This window comes from Mycteria americana, chromosome 1, assembly GCF_035582795.1.
Source record: "Mycteria americana isolate JAX WOST 10 ecotype Jacksonville Zoo and Gardens chromosome 1, USCA_MyAme_1.0, whole genome shotgun sequence".
NCBI lineage: Eukaryota > Metazoa > Chordata > Aves > Ciconiiformes > Ciconiidae > Mycteria > Mycteria americana.
The window spans coordinates 15334255-15349661 of record NC_134365.1 but is presented as its reverse complement, the minus strand read 5'-3'; the positions used below and the strand labels follow the sequence as shown (position 1 = coordinate 15349661).

Below are 15407 nucleotides of genomic sequence, written 5' to 3'. Positions count from 1 at the left end.
GTTTCTTTATGTGAAACTAACCATGTGACCTTTACAAGGGAAAAAATACAGCCTTCTAATTTACTTTTTTGATTGTAGTAACAGGATCTGTTGCAATTTTTCAGAGTCACAATACATTACCCATTTTATTTTTTCCTCCTTTTTCAGTGGACAAATAAATAAAATCTAGGAGTGTTTTTTCTGTTCTCCATCATCTCAGAGCACAGTGCAAAGCATGTCCATGTAGTATACATTTCCTAACTGGTTTAGTGGTATAATGTACTTCTAGTTTTTAGGATGAAGCAGTCTGATCCACATTTTAAGACAGCTAAGAACATTCTTTCTAATTATAAAATTCTGGCAGAATGGTCCTTATGGTAAGTCGTGGAACTGATTTGGATTCTAAAAAAATATTCTGTGTTCTCCCCCCCCCCCCCCCCCCCCCCCAACCCCTCTTTAACCAAACTAAAGACAAAGCTGTCAGCCTAACACTGTTACTTAAAAGGGGGGAAGGCTATCTTTTTAAAATGGGAGATATCAAATCTAGTTTCACATAAATTCCACTTCTGCCTATTGCAGTGGAACAGGTATTTTTTTCTTCTGAATGTTTATGGCTTTCAGTGTATCTTTTCAGTCAATCTTTTTTTCTTGGCCTGAGAATTACAGACATTCAATGGTAATTTGTAAGATGGTCTGTAGGGTAGTGGGGGAGGGAAGAGACTATTATAATCCATCTTTAAGTCGCTATTGCTGTTAATGCCTCTTTTAAAATTTGAAGTCACTTAACCACTAACTACCTTCCCAGTATAAACCAGTCTTTCTTTAACATTTCTTACTTTGAGATATACTGTATGTTCTTTCAGTTGCTTTGGCAAGTAGTCAAGCATATTTTGGATCTGCAGGGAAAAAATCCAGATTATCAAGAACACAGCAGTTTTTAGGTGTACCATTGGCACTGACGCTGAGTCCTGCTCAAGTGACCATACAGTTTTTATATAGGCATATAAAGAAAGCTTTCCAGAATGGTTGCTGTCTAGTCTAGCTCCAGAACTGGAGAAAGCAGAGCCATGCACTTGAGGTGTTTCTAGGATACATTAGCCTGAGTGTAAATATCATATGCATGCTGCTGCTGCTCTTCTCTTTAGCTACCTTGTGTGCTGGATGGATGTACCAGTTCTTGTACTAGCTCAGGACTGGGTGGTAGACTAATGTCTTTGTATTCTGTTACTGGTATTTTGAACTAACTTGTTTTGCTTCAAAGTTCACCCTAGCTAGTTATGTCTTAAAGGATCCTGAGAGCAAGGAGCTTGCTAATTTATTTATAAAATACCTAGAATGGCAGGATGTTATTGTAGCTGGAGCTCAAGAATCTGGAAGTCTGTTTCCTGCTGTAGAAACAGACTCTAAAATCTCTAAAATCTCTCAATTCTCTAAAAATCGAAATAAGTCTTTTAAGTGGGGTCAGCTAGATTTCTGCTTTTTTTCTTTCTTGCTGATATTTTTCTACAATATTTATGTAGATTATGATAGCAATAGCTTGGTTTACGCTGTTACATTATGCTGTACTGAGTAATTGTAATAATTGACTTCCACAGTTTATCATACCTAGGTCTTACCTAAAATACTTGTAAAGTCACACAAACTGTTGTGTTCCAGTCAGAATTTGAGAAATTTTTTCATTGTGTAAAAATCATGTTTTAATTTTCATCCCAGAGTGCATTCTTAAGACTTCGGATATGCAGGTTTGATATGAGCTAGCAGAATTTAGCCTGCAGAGAGTGTGAAAGACTAGTGAAAAAATACGTGACAAATACAGGTAGACAAATCTTTATGTGACGTCTTGGTCACATTAAAAGCTGAATTACTATTGGCATTCTAAGGAAAACTACAGTTAGCATTTCATCCCAACAACACATTTTTGCTTTTTTTTATAATCAATTGTAAGATGGTTGTTCACAAACCAGGCTTCAGTTATAGTATGTAGTATTTGCAGTGGTTTGTTTTTTTTTTTTTCCAAATAACTGTCTTTTAAACAATGAACCAGTGAGGATCAGCCTTTCTGACTGAGCAGCCAAATTCCTTTTTCAAAGGAAGATGTATCAAGTTTTTTTACACATTTGCAGATCAGCTAAAGAGCACTTGGGAGATGGAAGTCTGAGAGCAGGTTGCTGTCATCAAGACAATTCATCCAGCCAGCATCTTACTCATGAAAGTCTCAATAACAGGATTTATGAGCTAAATAAATTATCCTGCCAGGCCACATATGGACTGCAGGCAATCGGTTGAACATCTCTATACTACTAATAAATACATTTGGCTTGTTCTGGATAATGAAAATAATTTTTAAAAAAATTTTTGTGTAATTAGGTACTTCAAGGTCTAGATTATCTACACAGCAAGTGCAAGATCATTCATACGGATATAAAGCCAGAAAACATTCTGATGTGCGTGGATGATGCCTATGTTCGTAGAATGGCTGCTGAAGCTACCGAGTGGCAGAAAGCTGGTGCTCCTCCCCCCTCTGGCTCAGCAGGTATGATAGTATATTTAAATACAATGTAGTAAAGTGCCATCAGTATATTAGTGCTAATAATATTTTGTTTTATGAAAACTAACATTTTAAATAATTGCGTGTGAAAAATGCATGTCTAGTTAATTCTTATCATGCTCTGGAAACTGTCAGGGAAATGTTTTCTTCTCAGTTTTGCATGTTCAAGTTTTCGGGGTCCCCAGATACAGAAAAAGATTTATTGGTATAAACTTACTCTCCTCCCACCCCACAAGCTGTAATGGCTGGGTTTTAGCTGCACTAGAGCCTTACATCTCTAAGATTGATAGTAATAAATTATCTTATCTAAATTATATGTCTAGTTCCATTACAAGTCATCAGTGTCCTTGTGAAATTCTGCCTTTTCATCAGTTATAACTTACTCTCAGAATCAATGAAAAGTCTTAGAGTCCATAGTTTTTCACCCTTGAAAATTGAATTTATTGTACCTAACTGAATTCGTGTTAAGACCTTCTCCCTAGCACTGTATTTGAAATGTTTTATGTTAAACTTGCCAAGAGTTTAGATAGGACCTGTACATTATGTTTAGCTAGGAGAAACCACGGTAAAGAAGTTCACAGCAATCAGTAAAGACAAAGAAGGAGGAAATGTGGATTTTCTAGTGATCTTTAGTACTATGGTTGCTATTTATTTGCCAATCAAGCACATCAGCTACAGGTAATATTGTCAGAAAATACATCACAGATTAAGATCTCTGAGGTATAATAAAAATACCTGCTATATCAGGGACAAATACTGTGGTCAAAATCCATAAATATTTCACAGTATTATATATGTTAAGATGCAAAATCTTATAAATTGTGAATATTTTATATTGAATTTTACATAATGTATATTCATATAGCTAAAGAGTATATGTTTTGTGTGGGAAGTAACTTGATTTTGTTCATGCAGCCTTTATATTGCTTTCTGACATTAAATATTATTTTAAGGAATATATTGATGGAGTTCTTATTACACTTTGTTCTTAGCAAATTGTAATTAAATCTATGGCTTTCCACACAGGAGCTGAAGATGTGTTTTCTTTACAGCATTTCAAGAGTAGGTTCTGCATAATTTTCCTTTTTAGAGCAGTGATGGTACTCAAGTTTAAGAATCTTTTTGAAAACCTTGCCCTTTCAGGTCATACAAGCAGTTTTTTCTCTGAACTTAGCAGCAGGAGCTGAACCATAAAAGAATTCTGAAGTCTCAACTGTCTCAGTTTTTTATTTTGCATTTGTTAATTGCCATATGCCTGTGCGTCTGAAGAAGTTCTTGAGAGGTTCTCCTCCCCCGTTCAGTTCCTCTTTCTCACTTCCACTTTGCTTCTGTCTCCCATATTTGGTTATTTCAGTTGGTTTTGATTGGGGGCGGGGGTTGTGTGGTGCGTGTGGCTTGTATTGCTGTTCTGTGCATTTTCACAGTTAGTATTGTAATCTCATCAGACCTAGTCATTCATGGTGTCCTTCTGAGACATGTTTAGGAAGAGGTCCGTGCTGGAGATGCTTTTTCTCTGGTGGTATGCTTTTTGCCATAGGCACTTCTTAATGCCTCCAGTCCTAGCAATCAAGCTACCTTGTTTCAGAACGAAGGAAACATGACTATTTGACTTTTCTGTTGAGTGCAACACAGCAGTCGTCTTTGTTGATATTCCCTGAACTATTTAAAATCTATCTATATCTGCCTAGTCAGCTGACTATACATTTAATCTGTGACAACTCTGCAGTCCTTTAATGTTTTCTGTCCACTCTTTACTGATTCAGACTTTCCTTTCTGACTTTCATTAACTCTGCACCAACCACAACAGAGTGAACAGAAATTGATGCTAGCTCCTTCCAATTCCACATGCTCTAATGGAGACATCAAATTATTTTGGGCAGCAAGTACTTGTAAAGAGTAAAAAATCTGGCTTAAAAAAAAAAAAATCACTGCCTTATATCGAGTTAAGAATATTTGTACATGATTTCTACTACTATCTGCTTTTATAGAGTTGTTTTTGTAAAAATATATCTTTAAAATTTTATTTTTTTCTTTTTAGTGAGTACAGCTCCACAACAAAAGCCTGTAAGTATTGTTATATAATTCAAATTAACTATCTTATTTTCTGTGATTCTGTAGGTATTAGTAGCTATTAGACTGTTGGTAGTCTCTACCCTTTTTAAAAGCTTCCTTTGAATAAAGCTTTTATCTTTCAAAGAACACTTTTCTTCTAATGTCTTTGGCCTTACCAGTTTTAAGCACAGTATCTCTCTGATGGAAACTCTCATAGACTTACAATTCTATAGCTATGTCAAAGAAAGTTAAGCATTGCCATTTTCATCTCTCAAGGAATAATCCATTCCATTCAAATCCTGACAAAAATGGGTGCATGCACTAAATATCATGCATTGCAGATAGCTTAAGGACTTCAGGGCCTTAATCATCCAGGCCTTAAAGGAGAGGGGTTCTTGAGGTTTGAAATATCTTTTTGCCATATACATATAGCACATAACCACTGATAATACAGCTGTTTAGAAATAGCTAAGGTCAAACCTGATTTCTATGTCTGTGTGTACAGAACGTATATAATTTCAATGGACATACAACATGGATGAAAATTAATGGGATTGTCAAATTAACTGTCTTGTTTTGACTGTCCCATAGCTTCTTTTGAATATAACAGGATTTATAGATAAACCTTTGGGAAAATAATATTTCCCTTTGTTCCTTGCACTTTATTTTTGAACTATATGAGGATTTCTTACTGTGATATCTAAACAATGAATGAAAACTAAATAGATCTCATTTATGAAATAGTAAAAATAGAAGTCTGAATTCAGCTAAAACATAAGAAGGTGTTTCAGTCCTAGATCAGATGTGTTAATTTTTCTTTTCCTTGTTATTATACCTGAGTTTTTCAATCCTTATGTTATATAAAATGTGAAACTTTTCGTAATGGCCATCTGTTGTTTGTGATTCATGTGTTTTGGGCCAGAAGTGAATAATAAAAATGCTTTCCTTTCACAGGGAAATAGCTGAACGACACAGGATTTATTTAAAATTCTTTACCGTTTTCAGTCTCTTTGACTTTCTCGTATCATTTTTCTCAACATACTTTTGCTGGTCATTACCTGCATTGTACAGAGAGAGAAACTTGTATAAAATTTATATTTAAATAACTAGATATGATAGCAGACTATCTTCCACATACAATATCATCTGTTAATCTAGATTGAAGTGTAAGATTATTGTGCCTAGTCAAGATTATAGGATCATACGAATTTTACTATGGCATCTTAGATGTATTTTGCTCTTGTATCTAATAAACAACTGTGTAAAAACATGTATAACTATGTAAAATTTTGATAGCTTTTTTTGCTTCATATAACCCTACATGATTCTTGATTTGAAGTAAAATGGAAAAAGCAATATATTTACATTATTAGTTGCCATCCAGTATTTTCAAATAAAAAGTAATCATACTGCAAGTGAATTCAGTGTGAGATGCCTTGAGAATAATTGTTTAGGTTTGGTGTTTTTTTCCTTTTGTTTGTATTAATATTTCAGGTTGGAAAAATATCCAAAAACAAAAAGAAAAAACTGAAGAAAAAACAGAAGAGACAAGCTGAGCTGTTAGAAAAACGCCTGCAGGAAATAGAAGAACTAGAGCGAGAAGCCGAAAGGAAAAAAATAGAAGAAAATGTAACCTCAGCTGTACCATCAAATGAACAAGAAGATGAGTACCACCCAGAGGTGAAACTAAAAACAGCTGATATAGAAGAGGTAGTAGATGAAGAACCTGGAAATGATGATGGTTAGTATTACCTGCTTTTATTGACCCTGAATTTAGTTTCAGAAGGGAAAGTAATTGCAGCATTGCATCTGGTGCAATGAACAAAATCCCCAAACTGTCGTAGATCATTAAGTATCATTTTCTCCTGTAGGTAAAATCATAACTACCAAGTGTAAAAAGGAAAAGGCAGATGTACTATAGAAGTGAAGAAAAACATCAATAGCAATCTAGCTATCAAATCCCACAAAAGAGCACATAGAAAATTCAACAGAACAGTCAGTTGCCATACCACATTAAGTGGCATAACCGAGTATCTTGGTGAGATAGAAGAAAAATAAGATGAATTTGTATTCTGTAACATTAATGTAGTTAGAGTCATCGTTGCTCTCCCCTTTTCTTGTTACAATGTTATTTGTAATGATCTATCAGGTAATAGTAATTGCAGCTTCTTCACTAAGATTTTTAAGATGTCTTTTTAAAATTCTTGTTTAGTCCTGGTGATTTGGACCATAGTTGTTATGGTCCAGCTCCATTCTGGCTTCCCTAATTTTCTTGTTAACTTTCTCCAATTCTCATTAAAATGTAACTACCGAGACTGCTGTTTTGTTTGGTTTAGTTTTGTTCTGCTCATACTGTGAATTTTCCTACTTCTGTGATGACTCCCTGTTTGACACAGATTGAGTTATAGATATGTAAAGCTTGCTTTCAAGACCTCATATATCTTCCCTTCATAATGTTGTTCTCTTCTGAATTGTCCTTCCTGAACCACTTCCCATTGTTTACTTTTTTTTCAACAGCCTTATTAGTTCTTTCTTTTGCATTTAATTTAGTTTTTAAGGTCTTTGCATGTTTCAGTGATACTCCGTGTCTCCTTGTGTGGTATCTCAGAAGTCAAGTAGTTACTGAAGAGTTAAAAATTATGGATGCCTAATTTCAAAATGGTATATTGATGTATGATCTAATGTGTTGCCCATTGAAATTTTTCAGGTGAAGCAGAAGATCAGGATGAAAAAGAAGACACAGAGAAAGAAAACACTGAAAAAGATGACGACGTTGAGCAGGAACTTGTCAACACTGACCCTACAGACCCTAAGTGGATAGAATCCCCCAAAACAAATGGCCATATTGTGAACGGCCCATTCCTATTGGAACAGCAGATTGAAGATGAAGATGAGGAAGAGGAAGAATGTCCAAATCCAGAGGAGTATAATCTTGATGAGCCAAATGCAAAAAGTGATTACTCTTATAGCAGCTCCTATGAACAGTTTAATGGTGAATTGCCAAATGGACGTCATAAAATTCCTGAGTCACAGTTCTCTGAATTTTCAGCCTCAGTATTCTCTGGGGCTCTAGAGTCTGTAGCTTGTGGTTCTGCTGTTTCTGAAGGATCAACTGTAACTGAGAGAGAGGAGAGCAGCCCATCTCACGACAGGAGCAGAACAGTGTCAGCTTCAAGCACTGGGGATTTGCCAAAAAGTAAGTATTCCTCTTAGTGGCATATACCATGCTTGAAGTCTCTTGGAGCTGTAAGTGATGTCTTATGTAGAATGAGTAGTGGGGTTAAACCTTATGTATATGTTTTATCTCTGTTCAGTGACATTTGTATGCAGATTTTACTTTGTTTTAGGTTTTTTTGGTGAAAATTCAGTACCAAGCCTTATGGGTAGGCTGTCACACACTGCTCAGTAACACAAAAGGACCTTTCAGTAACAGACAAGAACTCTATCACACCATTTGCCTGACTTTGAACACTAGCTCTAGCACTTCCCAGTGATGTTGATTTTTCTCTACCTACAGGTGAAGTGTGTTAAATGTTTTTAGTTTCTGGGTTGGTGCCAAACCTACCAATGTCCTGGCCTGCTTCATGCTTGAGTCTGAAGAGTGCCCACTGCAAAGATGGTGCCAATGTGCCAGCCTCTGCAGTCAGAGAAATCTGTGCAGCCTACCCCCAGATGCTCTCTTTCCTAGGCACTCTTCAGACTTGGGGAGGGAGGTGGGATTTGGGGTCAGATTAACCATAGCTAGGGTTGGGTTACAGCTGCAGCCCACTAATGGGAACCCTTTTTTCATTGCTGACTGATTTAATCTTCTTGCTTTCATCTACACTGAACATTTTGCTCATTGAATCACACATTGTGTGAATGCAAAATCTCAGTTACGATTATTTTAAATTTAGAAGACTTTTGGCAAAAAAGCAGAGCAGATATCTAGAAATGAAGAGGAGGCTTTTAAGTCAGTTTGGTCCCAAAGCAATTCTGGTGAATCTTGACCTCCTAGGACCAGATTTCAAGGAAAAGCAAATGTATTAGTTTTGAATGGCTTTTAGTAATGGGAGGGGAGGGGAAGAAACACTTTTGATTTGAGTTGATGGAAGACTTTTGTCTAGTAGCATGGGTGTCTAGTAGCATTACGTTAAAAAAAAAAGAGGCAAGTAAGTGGAATAGAAAGGCAGTGGTTAGGTTAAGAACAAATTGTAATAGTCTCATTAAAGGCAATAGCTTAGCTAAGCTTACTTTAAGTAAATTGCGTGATTTTTCTTGTATTCAAACCTGGGAGTTCGATAGATGCAGTTTGGAACACAGTGCAAAAGCATTCTTGTTGAATTCAAACAAATCTACCATCTTAAATTTTAAGAGGAAAGCAGAACTGTGTTGGGTTTGTTTTTTTTTTAATTTTTTTTTCTGCTGTAGAACTTGTTTTTAAGCATATTAGATAAGTTATTGTAGATGAAATATTCGTGTTGACAGGTCAGTCTACACAGGAAAGAGAAAAGGAAGTGTATAGTTGCAAGTAAGCATTATTCCCATAGTTTAAGGGCAGAAGGTGATCATGAGATCATGTAACCTGACTTCCTTTTATAACAAGCCAGTAATACACCATCTATTAAGCCCAGTAACCTTTATATTTGGCTTAAAACATATTTTCCAAAAAGATACCTGCTCTTGATTTGGACAAATGAAATGATAAAAAATCTAGTGTGGTTGAAGTGTGTTCCACTGGTCAGTGCTGAGAATTGTTTCAGAAGAGTTGTAGCAAGTTTGGATTTGTCTGGCTGCAGCTTTTAGCTATTGCTTCTTGTTACATCTTTTATCAGTCATATTAAAAAATTCTGTAATATGCTGTGCTTTCACTCATTAAGGTTCTGTTCTGTTTCAAACAGTTCCTCTCTTAACCTTTTATTAAAACTCAAAAAGACAAAGTCTCTGTAAGGCAGGTTGCCAACCCTCAACTCATTATGGCTTTTCTGTATTCAGCGTGGTTTTGGACATTTAAATGGCCACCAGAACTGCTCAGATCCAAAACTGTTGCCTGTAAATCCTGTTTATTGAAGACATGGAAGGTGAAATTGGTGTCATTGCAAAGAGCTGGATTTTTGCCATTGAATTAAATAGCTCCAGGGTATTACACATAGGTTTTATTTATAGTGCCAGCGGCTAAATGATAAATATATGGGTTTCAACTTTAAAAAAGAAAATACTGAGAGACTAAATCTGTAAGCGGATAGAAGAAAATGAGATCGCTTAGGGAGAAGATCACCAAGCCTGCATCAACATTGTCCCAGATGAAGTTACTAAATTTAAATAGAGAGGTATTGAAAAATACAGTTGAGTGTATTTCTTGGTTTAAGACTTTAGAAGAGCAGTTCACACAGTTTATTACAGAGTTTGACAGGTAAGGTAATCTGCAGGTAGGCGAGAAATGTGAAATAAAATACAACTGAGTAGAGCTGTACTTCTGGAAGATGTCAAGATCCAGGCAAATAAGTCTTCCAGTCCATCATCTCCTTACACTCTGTAGTCCCTGAAACAAAGTGCAGGAGGTTACTGGATGCCTGATAGTCTCTCCCTTTGTGCTGCTGGCAGTGTATAGGCAGTGTATAGCCTTTACTGCTGTTTTCCTGAGGTGATGTGTAAAATACTCACGTCTCCAGAGAATAAAACTGGTTTTGTCATCATGGGAGCAGCTTATCTCCATAGCTGGAGAAACAAACCTACTTTATTCCTCCTTGATGTTATCTCATCAGGAGCAATTTACAGATCTTTTGTGCAAAGAAAGAAGAAAGATAGTAAATTCAGCCATAGCTCACTTCTTCCGCAGAAAGAGGAAAACCTAAATGTTATTAATATTAATGGCATCAGTAATAATGTTGGGTTAAACAGTAATAAAACAGATTCAGGTATTTAGAAAGAAGAAAGATACAAGAGTTGTAGGCTATTCAATATCTTTAAATGGTGCTTTTTTTCACTATAACTTTAGTGCCCTTTTCTTGTATAGAAGTAGACTTTATTTGTTCCTCTCTGTCTAGGCGTTGCTATACATTATTAAGAAACATGGTCTCATCTTATTTCTTTGGGATACTTGCCTCATTCAGTGCACAGACCAATTTGTGTTTGGTGGATGAGCAGCTATTAAGTTTTATCTTTTTCAAGTTTTCACTGTGTGACCAAATGCCCTTAAGATAGATCTATTAATTTCCTCACGACTCTCCTCCTCGTTCCAGTGTTTGAATGTTTACTAAGTATACGATCATGCTGAGGCTGTGAGGAGGTGATATTTCTCAGTTTTACAGATCTAGGACACACAAAAGTGAAAATCGGAAATGCTCACTAATTTTGTGGTCAGGTTGAGCTCCTTTGGATGCTTTTTTGCGAGTACTTCCTAAAAGGTACACTCCTTTTGACTTCACTTTCAGTTGTGAATGATCTGTGTTTGTCAAATTCAGAATCCAAGGTCTCATACTCATCTCTTGGAAAATACGAGACATAAATTTCATGAGTTCCTGAGAAAAACACACAAGTGTAGGCACTTGCCTATTACCTTGTCAAGTCCCTCTGTTAGAAGAGGGTTGAAGAAAGCTGTTTTCTAATGTCATACGCAGATGTCTTACTGATGAGGCTTTTTTCCCCCTTCATTCTGCTTTATTTATTGCTGTCCTTCACCTTCAATAAGATGTGTGGGAAGGATTTATCTAGCACTATCTTGGTTTTTGTTTTTTTTTTTTGCCAGGGCTACTGAATTGAGAAAGGTCCTGTTATTTCTTGAGTAATGCACATGATTGTGTTTAAAAAAAATTAAACTGTGCTACGCAGCATGCTCATAAAGGAAGACTTTAATATTAAGCTTACTAGTTCCTGTCTGTTAAGTGGTGGATTGCAACCTTATTCTCTCAGTGTATTTTACTTTTATGCCCTATATTGGTGCTTTTTTTAAACTGGAGTCTTGGACTCCATTGCAGCTTTTTTAGAGGACTGTTTTTGTTGAGGTCACTGCCTCTTCTGTCTTCTGCCATTTAGTCCTGTCTTTTCTTTACTTCTCTCTGCTGGTGGATCCTGCCACTTTCTTTTCTGGTTGGACAGTATTTCAGTGTCCTCATGGCCCATTCAGTCATACTGTCCCAGCAGTTGAAGATTCTCATCTGATTTCAGTCACTCCTAACTCACCATTAGACATCCTGTATTTTTTCTCCTTGTCCCGTGTCTGATGTATTTTCCTCTTCCAAGTCTTACGCCCGTTTAACAGATCATTATATCCCTATTGGAGTCCCAGGTGCCTTTTGGATCTAGTACCTCTTTCTTATCTTACAACTAGTAACTTTGGGACAAGGAAACTGAGATGAATCCTCTGCTGCTATGTGACTTGTGATACCTGGCTCTGTCTCCCATGTTCAAGTTAATCTGCTTTCTTTCCAGTGCAATTTAGGAGCTAGCAGGTGGTATGTCAAAACAAAGAAAAGCAGCAGTCCTCCAGTGTCATATGTTAGGGTTGTCAGTGTCCCAAGAGCCTCTAAAGACTGCAGGATTAATTAGATTAAAGTTCTGCCTTTTTAGTCTGGATCATACTCAATGCAAATAGCACCTTCAGAGAACTTTGATTCAACGCTGAATTATCTGTGAAATGGGTGACAGTCCCCTAGGCTCTCAAATTAGCGAGGTTTGGTGAGTCTTTTTCCTCTTGGGACAGATTTAAAAAAAAAAGGGGGGGGGGGGGGGCGGAAATCCAGCCAAATTTTATTTACCTTAGCCAAGAATGGAAGTGCAGAATTTATTTTCTCAACCAAACTGTTCCAAGAATGTATCTTTCATGTGGAGTTCTTGGAGTCTGAATTTTAACATTTTCTGTCCGAATCTATTCTTGGAAATGTATGCACTGTTTTTTTATTGAGGTCACTGCCCCTTCGATCTTCTGCCATTTAGTCCTGTCTTTTCTTTACTTCTCTCCCCGGTGGATCCTGCCATTTCCTTTTCTGAGCTTCTAAGAATTATTAGAAGCTCCTCTGGATATTCTAATAATAGTCACTTGGCAGTTAAAGAATGCAAAAAATTTGAACTTGAAATGTGAGGTAAGAAATCCTATTATGTTGCTTTAATTTCTCATAACATTCAGCAAATTATTTTGATGTCTTCAGTGTATTACAAAACTGGATAAAGTGTCAAGGCAAAACTGCTTAGAGATAATGAATAGTATGTTCAAAACTCTAACTATTCTGAATTTTGCTTGTGTTAGCAAAAACTCGTGCTGCTGACTTACTGGTGAATCCACTGGACCCAAGAAATGCAGATAAAATTAGAGTTAAAATTGCTGACCTGGGGAATGCCTGCTGGGTGGTAAGTATAACTACATCATTTTAGCTATTTAGCAGTCACTATTTATAACAGGCCTTTTTATTGTTCATTTTTTCCATTAATGTGGTTCTTTCTATTTTAGCATAAACACTTCACAGAAGACATCCAGACAAGACAATACAGATCCATAGAGGTTTTAATAGGAGCAGGTTACAGTACACCTGCTGATATCTGGAGTACAGCATGTATGGTAAGAACAATACAATGTGTATTTTACAAGAATAAACTTCCTAAAAACAGTTGTTTATTTAGTGAAGAAACCTGAAGAGGATGGTTCTGACATTTTGACACAAATACATTATCATAAATTATGTCATATCAGCTACTGATGATTTTTCCCCTTTATTTCAATTTCTCAAGCATTCTTAATCAAAAGGAAGTATTTTGGAGAATATTTCTAATTTTCATTTGATCCATTTTAACTTGCAGTCAAAAATATGCAAGTTTGGAGGGAAATACATATATATTTTAAACGTCAGGCAAATGTCTAACTGAAGTAGTACAACTGCATGTTTCCTTCCCATCTTAGAATCTATGCAGCTGTTTGCTGTGTTTCCATTCCTTTTTCTTGCATAAAGTAGCAAAACAGTGAAATACTTCAAATTCTTGCTAAGTGCAGTGAAAACACTGATCAGATTAGGCTTGCAAATCACAGCTTTAGATTCTAAACTTTGAAGAGAAGGAATTTAGTTCATTAGTAAAATATGTGGTAACATTCTGTAGAATTAATTTTAACACAGTAAAACTGGAATTATATATTTTTAGAAGTCTTTAAAGAATAAGAAAAGTTAAAACTTAATCATTCAACTTTCTGAAACACTCTGTACTATCTCTTTGAGGACAAATAAGCTACATGCGTCTTCTCATTAAAGATAGTTTTGGAAATACATTTAGAAATATCTTTGTCTATTTTAAAAGTGAAAACTTATTCAAATCTTTATATTTTACAAATACATGTCTGAAAAGAGTAAGTGTGTGAGGAGGAGGAGAAGACTCAAATACTAGACGCAGTTTGCAGGCGTGGGTGATGAGAAGAATTGCAGAGCTCAGAGGGAGAGGAGGAGGATTGAAAGGAACATAAAATCCTACAGATATTATAAGCTCAGCAAGCCATGTGTTGGAAGTAACTAACCCATAAGTAAAATTGCAAGTATGTTTTCTCTGGAGTTTAATACTAGCTTTTGCTTTAGTACGTGGAAAAGAACATTCATTTCCAAATTTACTCTTCCATTTGGGGGCAAAATGTAGAGTTTTTCTAATACATTGAAAACAAAGCATAGAAAATATTCCACAGTTTTGATCCTTAATTCTTTGAATGATTCTTCTCTTAACTAACTGCAAAATTACTATAGAGACTTTTCATTCCTTTTAACCTGATATTTGGTAAAACTCAGTTGAACTTGGTACCTTTTTATGGTATTGACTACCCTATACTTGTCTTCCTTTAAGGTTGTACCTACCCCCTGCTAATTTTATATACAGTCTTGTAGCTGAAACCACATAAAAAAGGCTGAAGTCTATCTAGGATTGTGTTTAAAGTGGGGTACTTAATAGCAATGTCACACCTAGGGAATGTAATATTCTCACAGTACTTGAGGTCTCCCAGCCCCTCACACTTTAATTCTTTTCCATGTTATATAAGCGTTACTGCTTTCTTCATGGGAGTCCTTTCTCAAACTGAAGGAAAAAAAAAAGCCTAAAGAATCTCTGCCACTAGGGGTATCTTAATTCAGATTCACAATTATTTATGAAATTTCAGTATTTGAATGAGAAAATTATGCTTCTGCTTTTTTGTTATGTAAGCTTTAAAGATAGTAAAGCATTTGAGGCAGAAACACTGGAATTCTGTCTTCTGCCACAGACTTTGGCTTTTTTCCCTTAAAAATGCTGTAGAAATTTTATAATCTTACAGCACTGACATACAATTGTTGAATTCAATTGTCATCATTGCATAGTCATGTAAAAAATAGAGATCGGTCTCTCAAGCTCACCCCAAAGATTCATCGTTTCAAAACCCCTCAGGATCTGCTTTATTTTCCTGTAAGGTTGAGAAAATGGGTCAGAGCACTGCAAGTGCTGATCCTGTATCAAATGGAAAACAGCTCTGAGGTAGGGATTGACTTGAAAACCTTAACAGCTCTTTCTGCAGGTGATTTGTAACAGAGATAAACGGACAGGGAAACATTCCTGATGTGGAACTGCAAACTCCCAATTAACGTATTTAGGCTGTCTTTGGAAATGATTATTTGATTCTCTCCAGTCCCTAAAGCAGCCAAGAACTGTGAAGTACTGAAGTGTTTTAGTGCCATTGTAGTCCCCCTTGCTTTCTCAGGTTTGGATTCCTTGTTGTACCTAGATGTGGTTCAGAAAATGCCCTTCTAGGTTATCTTGCTCTTGTTTCATATTTAATTCTCTTTATTCCATGATGTTTACTGTTATGTGTGTTTTCAAAAGGATTGTCTGCTGGAGCAGGAGCTGGAGGTGG

The 15407-nt window shown here is 36.1% G+C and overlaps 1 protein-coding gene across 5 annotated transcripts in view; it reads left to right on the top strand.

Annotated features, from left to right (window-relative positions):
• The window catches only part of SRPK2 (SRSF protein kinase 2), a 157099-nt gene that overhangs the window by 121304 nt on the left and 20388 nt on the right, over positions 1 to 15407 (top strand). For all 5 annotated transcript variants that reach the window (XM_075491666.1, XM_075491688.1, XM_075491660.1 and 2 more), the window contains 6 exons: positions 2347 to 2512; positions 4566 to 4591; positions 6074 to 6320; positions 7287 to 7775; positions 12804 to 12904; positions 13005 to 13112. In XM_075491666.1, coding sequence (XP_075347781.1) covers positions 2347 to 2512; positions 4566 to 4591; positions 6074 to 6320; positions 7287 to 7775; positions 12804 to 12904; positions 13005 to 13112 — 1137 coding nt within the window. The remainder of the gene's footprint in view (positions 1 to 2346; positions 2513 to 4565; positions 4592 to 6073; positions 6321 to 7286; positions 7776 to 12803; positions 12905 to 13004; positions 13113 to 15407) is intronic.